The following is a 15184-nucleotide window of genomic DNA, read 5'->3' on the forward strand; positions in this document are numbered from 1 at the left end:
CAACGATAATGAAGATAGAGTGGCTATACTAATAGAAGAGGAAATATCACTTACCAACTCATTCTATGAGGCCAGTATTACCTTGACACCAAAGCCAGACAAAGATATCACACACATACACACACACATACACACACACACATACACACACACACACACACACACACACACACACACCCCTTTTATAAATGCGTACTCAAGAGTCCTCAACAAAACACGAGCAAACCAAATCTAACAACATATAAAAAGGATTATATGCCATCATCTATTGGGACTGATCTCAGCTATACAAGACTGATTTAACATCTGAAAATTGATTCATATAATACACTGCATTAATTTCCTATTGCTGTTGTAATAAGTTACCTCAACCTTAATGGCTTAAAACACCACAAATTTATTATTGCAGTTTTAGAGATCAGAATTCCAAAATGGGTCTCACTGGGCTAAGATCAGGTTTTAGCAGGTCAGCATTTCTTTTTGGAGGCTCTAGGGACAAACCCACCTCCTTGACTTTCCTGCTTGTAGAGGCCACCACATTCCTTGCATTCTCCCATATTTAAAGTGAACAGCATTGGACAGCTCTCATCTCGATGATTCCCTATTTTTGCCTCCCTCCTGTACTTGTAATGACTTTTGATTATATTGGGCCCAACTGGATAGTCAGGGATAATTTCTCTATTTTAAGGTCAACTGATAAACAACTTTTATTTATTTTTTTTGAAATATATTTTTATTGATTTTAGAGAGGAAGGGAGAAAGAGAGGGAAAGAGAGAAACATCAATAATGAGAGAGAATCATTGATCAGCTGCCTTCTGCACATCCCACACTGGGGATCGAGCCTGCAACTGAGGCATATGCCCTGACTGGCAATTGAACCGTGGCCTCTTGGTTCATAGGTCAATGCTCAACCACTGAGCCACACCAGCCGGGCCTGATAAACAACTTTTTTTAAAAATATATTTTATTGATTTTTTATAGAGAGGAAGGGAGAGGGATAGAGAGCCAGAAACATCGATGAGAGAGAAACATCGATCAGCTGCCTCCTGCACACGCCCCACTGGGGATGCGCCTGCAACCAAGGCACATGTCCTTGACCGGAATCGAACCTGGGACCCTCCAGTCTGCAGGCTGACGCTCTATCCACTGAGCCAAACCGGCTTCGGCTTGATAAACAACTTTTAAATTCCATTCCATCTGCAACCTTATATAACATAACATACATATAGGTTCTGGGCATTAGAACATGGACATCTCTGGGTAGTGGCATTATTCTACCTATGACACATAGCATATCTATAGAATAAAGGACAAAACTCACATAATCATCTCAATAGACATAGAAAAAGCATTTGAAAAATCCAATACTCATGATAAAACCATTCAACAATCTAGGAATAGAAGGGAACTTCCTCAACGTGATAAAGGGCCCTTATGGAAAACCCACAGCTAATATCATACTTAATGGTGAAACACTCAATGTCTTTCCCCTGAAAAGAGGAACAAGACAAGGATGTCTGCTCTTGCTGCTTCTATTCAACATTGGACTGGAGGTTCCAGCCATGGAAATTAGGGGGGGGGGGGGGGGGAAAAGGAACTAAAGGCATTTATGTTGGAAAGGAAGAAGTGAAACTATATTTTTAGATTATGTAATATTGGGTATAAAATGTCCTAAGGAATCCTCTACAAGATTAGAAGTAATAAATGAGGTCAGCAAGGTTGCAGGGTAGAAGATCAATATATAAAATTCAAATGTGTTTCTACACACCAGAAATGAACAATACAAGAATGTAATGAAAATAATTCCATTTATATTATCAAAAAAGAAAAAATATTTAGAAATAAATTTGAAAAGTGCAAAACTTATACTCTAAAAATTAGAAAACATTGTTGAAAAAATTAGATTTAAATAAATGGAAAGACATCCATGTTCATGTATCAGAAGACTTAATATTAAGATGCAAGTCTACAGATTCAGTGCAATCTCACCAAAATTCTCCCTTAAAAAAAATTGACAAGATGATCCTAATATTTATATGGGAATTCAACGGACCCAGAAGAACCAATACAATTTTGAAAAAGAATAAACTTGGAAAAGAAGAATTTTATTTTAGCTGGTGTTTCTAGGATTACGTATTTTGGCATTTTTATTAGTTATGAATATCTTATCAAATATTGTATGTAAATATTTGCCTTTTGACTCTATGTCACTCTTCTGTAGGAATTTATTATTGAACATAAATAGGAAGATACTGTCCCTCCAATAGTAAGCATATGATGAAATTTTATGTAATTAAAATTTTTTGATGCTAGATGGCAGTATTACATTACTCACTCTCCTCAGACAGCTTTTCTCCATGAAAAAATAGAGTATTTAGGACTGTGAGTTTGACTAGTAGGAATATTCAATGTCTTGTTAGTTTATTATACTATAGGAAGATTACTGTAGGGTTTAGGAAACTGCTTTATTGGGGAAAGAATTAGAGATTGTGGATCAGGTGACTTAGGTTTTGACTTCCAGTTCCATTATTTTTTTTTGTAATTCTCACCCAAGGATATGTTTTTATTGATTTTTAGAGAGAGAGGAAGGGATAGCGATATAAACATTGATGTGAGAGAGAAACATCAATTGGTTGCCACCCGTATGCGCCCTGATCGGTGATTGACCCTGAAACCTATGTATGTGCCCTGATGGGGAATGGTACCTGCAACCTTTCCGGTGTACTGGACGACACTCCAACCAACTGAGCCACTCAGCCAGGGCTCCGTTCCTTTATGTTTAAAACAAGAGAATTGTTTACATGACTTATAAGGAACCTTTTACCATCTCTCTAAAAATCTATGACTAACATAGATGGAGACCACTTTTTTAAAAAAGATATACTTTTTATTGAATTCAGAGAGGAAGGGAGCGGGAGAGAGAGATAGAAACATCAATGATGAGAGAGAATCAATGATCAGCTGCTTTAGACACCCCCCACTGGGGATCGAGTCCACAGTCTAGGCATGTGCCCTGACCAGGAATCCAACCATGACCTCCTTGTTCATAGGTTGATGTTCAACCACTGAACCACACTGGCTGGGCTGGAGACCACTTTTTGAAAGAGATTCATGGCAAGGGCTTTTGAAGCACCAAGAGAAAGAAACCAAGGGAAATATAAATTACCGTATTTTCCGGCGTATAAGACGACTGGGCGTATAAGACAACCCCCAACTTTTCCAGTTAAAATATAGAGTTTGGGATATACCCATCCTATAAGATGACACCGGGCGTATAAGACGACCCCCGACTTTTGAGAAGATTTTCCTGGGTTAAAAAGTAGTCTTATATGCCAGAAAATACGGTAAATAAGCTAACTTTTTCAAATGATCAAGGAAAATGTAATTTAGACATGTTTGTAGAATACGCAGTGGAAAAAGTGAGGCTGGGCACATTTTTACAAATAATGATTAGAGTTCTAATGCTTCATAAAGAAGTTCTGTTGTGTTGGATTAATAATCCTATCTAATAAAAGAGTAATATGCAAATTAACCATCACTCCAACACAAAGATGGCTGCCCCCAAGTGGTCAAAGATCCTGCCCCCATGTGGACACAAGATGGCCAGCAGGAGAGGGCAGTTGGGAGGCACCCAGCCTGCAAGGGAGGGCAGTTGAGAGGGATCAGGCCTGCAAGGGAGGGCAGTTGTGGGCGATCAGGCCAGCAGGGGAGGGCAGTTGGGAGGGACCAGGTCTGCAAGGGAGGGCAGTTGGGGATGATCAAGCCTGCAGGGGAGGGCAGTTAGGGGTGACCAGGCCTGCAGAGGAGGAAAGCTGGGGGTGACCAGGTCTGCAGGGGAGGGCAGTTAGCGGTGACCAGGCCTGCAGGGGAGGGCAGTTAGGGGTGACCAGGCCTGTAGGAAAGGGCAGTTGGGAGGGACCAGGCCTGCAAGGGAGGGCAGTTGGGGACGATCAAGCCTGCAGGGGAGGGCAGTTGGGGGGGACCAGGCCTGCAGGGGAGGGCAGTTAGGGGTGACCAGGCCTGCAGGGGAGGGCAGTTAGGGGTGACCAGGCCTGCAGAGGAGGGCAGTTAGGGGTGACCAGGCCAGCAGGGGAGGTCAGTTAGGGGCAATCAGGCTGGCAGGGGAGCAGTTAGGCATCAATCAGGCTGGCAGGGGAGTGGTTAGGTGGTGATCAGGCTGGCAGGCAGAATTGGTTAGGGGCAATCAGGAAGGCAGGCAGGCGAGCATTTGGGAGCCAGCAGTCCGGGATTGTGAAAGGGATGTCCGATTGGAGAGGGTGCAGGCTGGGCTGAGGGATACCCCACCATGCATGAATTTCATGCACTGGGCCTCTAGTGAATGAATAAATAAGGATGAGGTAACAGAGAAAGGGAAGCAAACTACTTGGGTCTTAAAATACTTTTGTTTTGGCTCCTTGTGTTAAATCTTGACAATGTTATCATCTAGGAATCTATGGAACTTGCTTGTAAAGTAACCATGCTGAAACAATTCCTCAGATATCACTACAATTCCAATTTAAAGCAGATTTCCTGTTGGATTTTCTCAGTTTCACTGTAAACATAAAGACACTGGTACTGTCTAATTGCTTTATTGCCCTTCTAAAATCTAAACCTAAGTGCCTATGAATATTGTGAAATATGTTTAAATAGTTAAGAGAAATTGAAATTCATGTACACTGTAGGAGATTAACAAAAGTATATGAGTTGCACTTGGTGATAATCATTGCAGATATAATTAAATTAAAACTTAATAAGTTTAAAAATTATTTTCCTGATTTACAATATTTTAAAATAGCAGCTTAGTTTTTTGTCTCTGGCAGAAATAAAATCAAGAATGCTTCTAACAGTTTCAAGATCTAATTTATAACATGGAGTTCTCATATAGTCTGACAGTAAGGTTAGGAAATTTTATAAATATTTACAAATATAATAGAGAAGATAAGCCTGTTAATTCAGGTAATCTGATTGCTAACTACAGTGGGCACTGCCAATATGGGGATCAAGTTGCTGTGAGGATAACTTAATATTAGAACTGTACAAACATATGTGTGTATATATATATTCTTTTTATAGAATATAAATTGTATTGTCTTAAATATCATATGTGAGCAATCACATGAATATATATAAGAGGAAACATGATAAAAATATCAGAGAAAATAATACTTGGGAATAAATCTAAAAAGGGGGGGGGCAGACATGTTATATAACATGTCATGAAAGAAGAAAAAACATTTTTCAGGGGGAAAAAAGTATTTATCTTCTTTAGAGAAAAAAAGTAAAAATTAAATATATGGTGATTATATTTGCCTGAATGTACTGAACGACACTCCAACTAACTGAGCCACCTAGCCAAGGCTCTGTTCCCTATCTATTTTTATTCAATGATGGTAGCAAAAATATACATGTAGCAGTGGTGATGGGAAAGGAGGAAGAGGACAGATGATCTGGGTGGTTGAAAAACTTCAGCTTTTTCTCTTTAATAACTTTATCAATAAAAATCATTGTGACCTTAGCCGGTTTGGCTCAGTGGTTAGAGGACTGGCCTGTGGACCAAAGGCTCCCTGGTTCGATTCCTGTCAAGAGCATGTACCTTGGTTGCAGACTCCTCCCCAGCCCGGGCTTGGACCCTGGCCCAGGCGCATACCAGAGGCAACCAATTGATGTTTCTCTCTGTCTTTCTCTCTCTCTTCCACTCTCTCTGAAAATCAATGGAAAAATATCCTCAGGTAAGGATTTTTTAAAAATCATTGTGTATAAACTCTTTTTTTAAAAAAATATTTTTATTGATTTTTAGAGAGAGAGGAAGGAAGAGAGAGAGACAGAAACATCAATGATGAGAGAGAATCATTGATTGGCTGCCTCCTGCACACCCCCTACTGGGGATCGAGCCCACAACCAGGCATATGCCCTTGACTGGAATCGAACCAGTCCGCAGGCCAATGCTCTATTCACTGAGCCAAACCAGCTAGGGCTGTGTATAAACTCTTGCATTTTTATCAGAGTCCTTAATTGTATGACTTGACAGTTACACATAAGGGAAAGTTGAGGTACATAAAAGATAAATTATTCAATGTCTGGAGAGATGGCAGGATATGGGAGAGGGGCTCATTTCACTACATCTTGAGATTTTAGTTTTTGTCTTGGCACTATTATTAAAAACAATGGGCAGATACCATTTCAGTATTTCATTTTTCTATTCTATGAAGTCAGCAATCAGAAAAATAATATACATAGTATTCTGTGGTAAGAGAATTTTAAGAAATGCTTGGATAAAAAAAATGTTTCTTAGCTATATTTTCCAGAACCTTTGATAAATTAATATTTATTATAGTGGTGTGTTGCATTTTGCAAACTTTTTTTGACATATAAACATTTTTTGTATTATGCTATACCTCTGGTGCCTTCTAGAACACCATGCCATGTCATCTGTAGTTAGTGAATTCAAGGAATTTGGGAATAAAGCAAGGAAAAATACATGACCACAAGGTGGCAGTAGGACACTATAAGCTTTATTTGAGCCACACGTTGATAGAGTTGCATGCAAAGGAAGTCCCTCACAACATGAGACCCTTCAAAGAGGTGTGTGCATATATGCATGTGGGAGGACACTACTCAAAAAGGGAGTAGGAGAGTAGGGTAAGGGAATTCCCATAGGCCTGAGGAGAGGTTTATGTGTCATGATGTCACTGAGCAGCAGATAAGGAGTCCTGGAGTTAGAGAGCCCCAAGATCAAAAGTGGCTTAGGGCCCTGGATGACGTGCTCAGTGGTGAGAGTACCAGCCCGCCCACCGAAGGGTCCCAGGTTCTATTCCTGGTCAAGGGCATGCCCCTGGTTGGGAAGCATGCAGGAAGCAAACAATCTGTGACTCTCTCACACTGATCTTTCTCTATCTCTCTCTCTCATTCTTCCTAAAAAATCAATGGAAGCCCTAGCCGGTTTGGCTCAGTAGATAGAGCATTGACCTGCAGACTGAAAGGTCCCGGGTTTGATTGGTTTGATTCCGGTCAAGGGCACATGCCCGGGTTGAGGTCTCAATCCCCAGTGTGGGATATGCAGGGGGCAGCTGATCAATGATTTTCTCTCATCATTGATGTTTCTTCCTATCTCTCCCTCTCCCATCCTCTCTGAAATCAATAAAAAAATATATATATTTTTTAAAATCAAATTAAAAAAATATATATATATATTTTAAATCAAATTTAAAAAAATATCCTCAGGTGAGGATGAACAACAAAAAAAGAGTGACTTGAGGCCCTGGGTTTTATCTTATCTATAAGTGGTAAATGTTGAGTACAGTTTTTCAGGGTATGCAAAGCAGGCAGCTCTAGATGAATACATTTAAATCTACTTATTTAGGTAATATTTGAAACAATTGGATGAGTAAAAATTTGAGTTTGGTGCCAGAGGCCTTTTGAGCTAAAAGTAGCAGCCAGCTATGAAGAAGTAAACAATATGGGGCCAATATATAAAGGCCCTCTTTAGCTCATTGATATAACAGTAATTCAGGAGGTAAATGTTGGAATCGGTTACCATCCCTACTACCCAAAGCAATCAATAGTTCAATGCAATTCCTATTAAAATACCAATGGTGTATTTCACATATCTAGAACAAATATTCTAAAAATTTATATTTATATCTTTTTCCTTAGAAGAAGAACAAAGTTAGAAGTATCACAATACTAGATATCAAGCAATACTACAAGGCCATTGCAATCAAAGCAGCCTGGTACTGGCATAAGAACAGGCATATGGATCAATGGGACAGAACAGGGAGCCCAGAAATCAACCAATGCCTATACGGTCAATTAATGTTTGACAAAGGAGGCAAGAGCATACAATGGGGTCAAGACAGTCTCTTCAATAAATGGTGCTGGAAAAATTGGACAGGTACCTGCAAAAAAATGAAATTAGTCCACCAACTCACACCATACACAAGAATAAACTCAAAATGGATTAAAGATTTAAAAAATAAGAAACCATAAAAACCCTAGCAGAAAACATAGGCAGTGAAATCTTACACATCTCTCATAGTAATATTTTTGCCAATATGTCTCCTAGGGCAAAGAAAACAAAGGAAAAAGTAAATAAATGAGATTACATCAAACTAAAAAGCTTCTGCACAGCAAAAGAAACGATCAATAAAATGAAAAGGGAACACACTGTATGGGAGAATGTATTTGCCAATAATACATCTAATAAGGGGTTAATTTCCAAATTATATAAAGACCTTATATACTCAACACCATGAAGACAAACAACCAAATTAAAAAATGGGCAAAGGACCTGAATAAACACCTCCAAAGAGGACAGATGGCCAATAGACATATGAAAAAAAATGCTCAATGTCACAATCATCAGAGAGAAGCAAATTAAAGCCATAATGAGATATCACACCTGCCAGAATGGCAACCACCTATAACTCAACAAACAATAGTGATGGTGAGGATATGGAGAAAAGGGGACCCTAGTGCAGCCACTGCGGAAAACAGTATGGACTTTCCTCAAAAAATTAAAAATAGAACTGCCTTTTGACCCAGCGATCCCATTTCTGGGAATATATCCTAAGAATCACAAAACACCAATTTGAAAGAATATATGTACCTCAATGTTCATAGCAGCGTTATTTACAATAGCCAAGATCTGTAAACAACCCAGGTGCCCACAGTGAATAAAAAGCTGTGGTACATTTACACAATGGAGTACTATGCAGCTGTAAAAAAGAAGGATCTCTTACCATTTGAGACAGTAAGGAGGGACCTGGAGAGTATTTTGCTAAGTGAAATAAGTCAGTCAAAGAAAGACAAGTATCTCATGATCTCACTCCTATATAGAATCTAATGAACAAAATAAACTGACAAACAAAATAGAAACGCATGGATACATGAAACAGACTGACAGCTGTCAGAAGGGGCAGGACGAGATGAATGAAAGGTGAAGGGATTAGCCAAAGAACATATATATATATAACACATAGACACAGACAACAGTATGGTGATGGCAGAGGGAAGGGTAGCATGGGTCTGGATAATACAAAAGAGGTGAGGTGCTGCGTTTTCAGAAGCGTGGTGGTATCATGGCTCTTATACCGGCCAAATGGGTTGTGACTACTTTGTTCTTCTTCAGTGAAGTATCACATTACAAATTATTCTGAACCTCAATGGCTACAGCCTGATGAGAGTATAGATAACAGGTCATTTAGCATATTTGATAAATGTGATATTATAAATTCTTTTATTGTCTAAAGCATTGTTTAGTATCATGGCCACTACCACCATTCTCATCCTCATCACAATTAACATTAACACTTATCACCACCACCACCACCATGACTAACATTTACTGAGCCCTTATATTAGGCACCATGTAAAGTGTTGTCAGATAATCATCGTGACCAAGTTTTTGAGGTAGGTACTGTCATTATACCCATGTTACAGATGAGGACACGGAATAACGGAATGGGTAAAATCATTTACTCCAGGTCACACAGTTATTAAAAGATGAAAGCAGGATTTGAGCCCACGCAGTCTATCATACTAACCTGTTATCAGGGGGCATCCATGGAACAGTAATATATGTATCTGAGGACAGCGAGTAAGGACAGCTTCTACAGACTCATCAGTCAGATTCACACAATGTCCCATATGAATTTCCTATTTAAAAATGAAGGGTAATCAGAAGAAAAAAATAGGTTTATAATAACAGTATGAAAAAGCTTGGGACATAATCTGATACAAAAAGAACCAAATGTCTACTTGTAAGAAAAAGTCTTATAGAAAGAACCAATGTAAGTCTGCAGTAACTTGTAAGGTATAGCAGCTTTATAAGTTAAATGCCCAACCATTTTATAAAGCTATTTGGCAATATCTATCAAAGCTAAAGATGAGTATACCCTAGAACCCAGCAATTCCAACTGCTGTTGTTCATTTCATAGAGAGAAACTCTTGTACATGTGTACAAGGAAACAATTTATAAATATGCCCATTGAAATATTATTTATAACGGTCAAGAAGTGGTGACTGGGTAAATAAATAGTGGTTCATTAATATAATAGAACTAGAGGCCCATTGCACGAAATTCGTGCACAGAGAGGGGGGGGTGTCCCTCAGCCCAGCCTGTACCCTCTCCATTCTGGGACCCCTCGAGGGATGTCCGTTGCCCAGTGGGATCGGGCCTAAACAGGCAGTCGGACATCCCTCTCACAATCCAGGACTGCTGGCTCCCAACTACTCGCCTGCCTGCCTTCCTGATTGCCCCTAACCAATTCTGCCTGCCAGCCTGATCACCCCCTAACCACTCCGCTGCCAGCCTGATTGATGCCTAACTGCTCCCCTGCCAGCCTGTTTGCCCCCAACTTCCCTCCTCTGCCAGCCTGGTCATCCCTGACTGCCCTCCCCTGCAGGGTTGATCGCCTCCAACTTCCCTCCCTTGCAGGCCTGGGTCCCTCTCAACTGCCCTCCCTTGCAGGCCTGGTGCCTCCCAACTGCCCTCCCCTGCTGGCCATCTTGTGGTGGCCATCTTGTGTCCACATGGGGGCAGGATCTTTGACCACATGGGGGCATCCATATTGTGTGTTGGAGTGATGGTCAATCTGCATATTACTCTTTTATTAGATAGGACAGAGGCCTGGTGCAGGGTGGGGGCCAGCTGGTTTGCCCTGAAGGGTGTCCCGGATCAGGGTGGGGTTCCCTTGGGGTGTGGGGCGGCCTGAGCAAGGGGCCTGTGGTGGTTTGCAGGCCAGCCACGCCCCCTGGCGACCCAAGAGGAGGCCCTGGTATCTGAAATTTATTTACCTTCTACAATTGAAACTTTGTAGCCTGGAGTGGAGCCAAGCCTCCTGCTTGCTCCGTGGCCGGCAGCCATTTCTGTTGGGGTTAATTCACGTTTTATAATTGAAACTTTGTAGCCTTAAGTGGAGGCCTGGGCCTGGCCAGGGTGTGCGGAAAGCTTTGCTTTCTCCGTTGCCGGGGGCAACCCTGGCCTGCTCTCTCCAGCTCTGTGGCTGCCGCCATTTCTGTTTACCTTCTATAATTGAAATTTTGTAGCTTGAGTGGAGGCTTAGGCCTAGCAAGGGCAGGCGGAAAGCTTGGCTTCCTCCGTTGCCTGGGAAACCTTGCTCTCTGGCTGTAGCCATCTTGGTTGGGTTTATTTGCATACTCGCCCTGATTGGCTGGTGGGCGTGGCTTAGGTGTAGCAAAGGTGTGGTCAATTTGCATATTACCCTTTTATTAGGTAGGATAAGATAAAAATATCTACTTGTATTAACAGACATACATATCAAACATAATGTTAGTTCAGACTCTTTGGAAAACAGTATGGAAAACAGTATGGTAGTATCTTACAAAGCTAACCAAGTGTGTACTATATAACCCAATAGTTCCATTCCCAGGTGTTTACCCAAGAAAAAGAATTTGTCTACATAAAGACTTGTATGCAGGAGGAGAAACCAAGATGGCGGCATAGGTAAACACCTGAAATTGCTGCCTCGCACAACCACTTCAAAACTACAACTAAAAGACAAAACGGACATCATCCAGAACTACAGGAGGGCTGGCTGAGTGGAAATTCTACAACTAGAAGGAACGAGAAAAGCACACTGAGACTCAGAGGAGGTGCGGAAGTAAAGTGCAGAGGTATGGAGGTGTGCACGTGCAGATAGGGCTGGCAACTGAGTATGTGGCTGTCTTTCTCAATCAAGAGGGAGACGCAAGCTCTAAACTCCAGTTCTGGGCGAGATTCTGGGGACCCAGACTCATATAAGGAGAAACTGGACTGTCTGGCATCGGGTGGAACTCGAGGGTGGCTTTCTCTCAGAGGTGCTTGCAGCAAATTACCGAGGGACACTGAGACCCGGGGTCCTCTTAGGGCAGGGCTGATGGGAAGCCATTGCTGTTTGCTCCGCCCTGAGACCCCGCCCCACCCAAGCTATGCGCAGAGGTTTTTGCATATGAATGGCCTGGTCTTTGAAATCTAAAATTACCTAACAAACTGCAGCTGAGTCAGAGAGACCCAGAACATCCAAAAGAAGGCCCAAGGCCCCACAGCAGCTTGCATTGCTTCACAGCTGGGCCTCATCTGGGCACCTCCAAAACCCAAACAAAGAAGAGGAATCTGCAGATCTCTCCGTAGCTCCTGCTGGGTGGCCTCAGGCAGAGGCTAAATTAGCACCTCCTTGGAGATCCAAGAGCCAGTGTACCCAGGGGTCAGAGTGGGACCATCCAGATTATAATTCCTCAGATCCATAAGGGACACACTCACGGGGCAGACTCAGTGAGCACCAAAGCCCCACTGAAGCAAGTCTTGCCTCATCAGGGTGTCTCCAGCATAGAAGTTCTCCCATCGTAGATACAGCTGATCCTCATAGCCAATTGGCCTGGAGGTCAATTCCTCCCAGTGATACCAACAACAATCAAGCCTTAACTACAACAAGACTGTGCACACAGCCCACAAAAGGGTGCACCAAGAGTGTCCACCTCAGGTAACTTGGGAGGCTGAGCCACTGGACCCTATAGGACACCTAGCACACAAAGCCACTCTATCAACACAGGGAAGCAGCCAAAATGCGGAGACAAAGAAACAGGTCACAGATTAAAGAAATGGAGGATATAGAGTTCAAAACCACGGTTATAAGGTTTTTCAAGAATTTTCTAGAAACCACCGATAAATTTAGTGAGACCCTCGAGGATATGAAAAAGGTATTCTATAAGAAGAAGAAGAAGAAAAAGGTAAAGATAAAAATTATGCACAACAAATACATATCTATCAACAAGTGAATCTAAAAATCAAGGGAATAAAAAATCTGATGAACAGAATAACCTGGTGAATATAATAGAATCAGGGGCATAGAAAGGAAGTGGACTGATAATTCTCGGGGGGAAAGGGATGTGGGGGGTGCGGGAAGAGACTGGACAAAAACCGTACACCTATGGATGAGGACAGTGGGGGGGGGGTAAGGGTAGAAGGTAGAGGGTGGGGTGGGAACTGGTTGGAGGGGAGCTATGGGGGGAAAAAGAGGAACACCTGTAATAATCTGAACAATAAAGATTTATTTTTTTTTAAAAAAGACTTGTATGCAAATGTCCACAGCAGTATTTATAATAGTGCTAATTGAAACAAACCAAATGTCCACCAAATGGTCAATGTAAAAACAAATTGTGTCTTATCCAGACACAGAATACTACTTAGCAAAAAAATAAAAGGAATGAAATATTAATGCAATCAATAACATGGGTGAATCTCAAAATCATTATGCTAAGTGAAAGAAGCAAAAGAAGAGAGTAAAAAACCTAAAAGACTATATACTTCTTGATTACATTTATATAAAATTCTAGAAAAGGTAAAACTATAATGACAAAGTAAATCAGTGGTTGTTTGGGGGAAGGGCTATGGCAGGGGGCTGACTACAGGGTGATGCAAATGTTCTAATCTTTTTTTAAAATATATTTTTACTAGAGGGCCCAGTGCATGAATTCGTGCATCAGCAGGGTCCCTCTGCCTGGCCTGCCAGATTGGGCCAAAACCGGCTCTCTGATATCCCCCGAGGGGTCCCAGATTGTGACAAGGTGCAGGCCAGGCCAAGGGACCCCACTGGTGCACGATAGGGGCTTGGGAGGGACACGGGAAGTTGGCCAGCCAGGGAGGGACCGCCGGAGGGCTCCAGAGCGTGTCTGGCCCTTCTTGCTCAGTCCTGGTTGGCTGGACCCCAGCAGCAAGCTAACCTACTGGTTAGAGTGTCTACCCCCTGGTGGCCAATGCACGTCATAGCAACTGGTCGACCAGTCGACTGTCTGCCCCCTGGTGGTCAGTGCATGTCATAGTGAGCATTTGAGCGGCCTTAGCATATCATTAGCATATTACACTTTGGTTGAACAGCTGACTGGTTGACTGGACACTTAGCATATTAGGCTTTTATTATATAGGATTGCTTTCAGAGAGGAAGGGAGAAGGAGAGAGAGACAGAAACATCAATGCTGAGAGAGAATCATTCATCAGCTGCCTCCTGCATGCCCCCTACTGCTGATTGGGCCCACAACCTGAGCATGCCCCTGACCAGAATCAAACCTGGGACCCTTCAGTCCACAGGATGACGCTCTATCCACTGAGCCAAACCAGCTAGGGCAAAAATATTATAATCTTAATTATGGTTACAGGGATGTATAACAATTACCAAAATTCATCAAACTGTATACTTAAAATGGGTGAATTTTATTGCATGTAACTTATAACTCAATAAAACATGAAAACTTTAAAAATAAATTTGAATACAAAAGCAAACTGTTAAAAGAGCACATACAGCCAAAACTGGTTTGGCTCAGTGGATAGAGCGTCGGCCTGCGGACTCAAGGGTCCCAGGTTCGATTCCGGTCAAGGGCATGTACCTTGGTTGCGGGCACATCCCCAGTAGGGGTTGTGCAAGAGGCAGCTGATCGATGTTTCTCTATCATCGATGTTTCTAACTCTCTATCCCTCTCTCTTCCTCTCTGTGAAAAATCAATAAAATATTTTTTTTTAAAAAAAGAGCACATACATTATGAAACTACCATGTAAAATTTTAAAACAATATTACAGAGAGAGAAAGATAAAGTACCCAAATATACAAGGAAAGATACACAGGGATCTTCAGAATACTGGTTACCTCTGAAGGAAGAAAGCAGGAATAAATGAGGGAGGAAATTTAGATATAACAGAATTTTTTTAAGGAGCTGAAGGCACCCAGCCAGTGTGCTTCAGTGGTTGAGCATTGACCTATGAACCAGGAGGTCACAGTTCGATTCCTGGACAGGGCACTTGCCTGGGTTGCAGGCTTAATCCCCAGTAGGGAGCTTGCAGGAGGCATCTGATCCATGATTCTCTCTCATCATTGATGTTTCTATCTTCCTCTCCCTTCCTCTCTAAAATCAATAAAAATTAAAAATAAAAACTTAAAAAAACTATAAACTGGGAAAGAAGAACCCCAAATCCTAGGACAAAAGGCTTCTAAATATATTTAGAAACAGGTTATTGAATCCAAAGACTGAACACTAATCCAAGATCTTTTTAAATGGCTGTACAATGTGGTTACTGGGGAGGGGAAACCTTTTCTTTGTTCCTGTTACACATTCTATTTTTGGAGGCCTGAAAATTAAACTGACAAAACACAGATTAGCAAGAGAGAAAAAAGACAAAGTTTATTCAGATGCATG

General features: G+C 41.6%; 1 protein-coding gene across 2 annotated transcripts in view; it reads right to left on the reverse strand.

Annotated features, from left to right (window-relative positions):
* Nucleotides 1-15184, reverse strand: part of AMN1 (antagonist of mitotic exit network 1 homolog) — a 41594-nt gene that overhangs the window by 3692 nt on the left and 22718 nt on the right. For both annotated transcript variants that reach the window (XM_079774044.1, XM_079774045.1), the window contains exon 6: nucleotides 9544-9655. In XM_079774044.1, coding sequence (XP_079630170.1) covers nucleotides 9544-9655 — 112 coding nt within the window. The remainder of the gene's footprint in view (nucleotides 1-9543; nucleotides 9656-15184) is intronic.

Source organism: Cnephaeus nilssonii, assembly GCF_951640355.1.
Source record: "Cnephaeus nilssonii genome assembly, chromosome: 6".
In the NCBI taxonomy this organism is placed as follows: Eukaryota; Metazoa; Chordata; class Mammalia; order Chiroptera; family Vespertilionidae; genus Cnephaeus; species Cnephaeus nilssonii.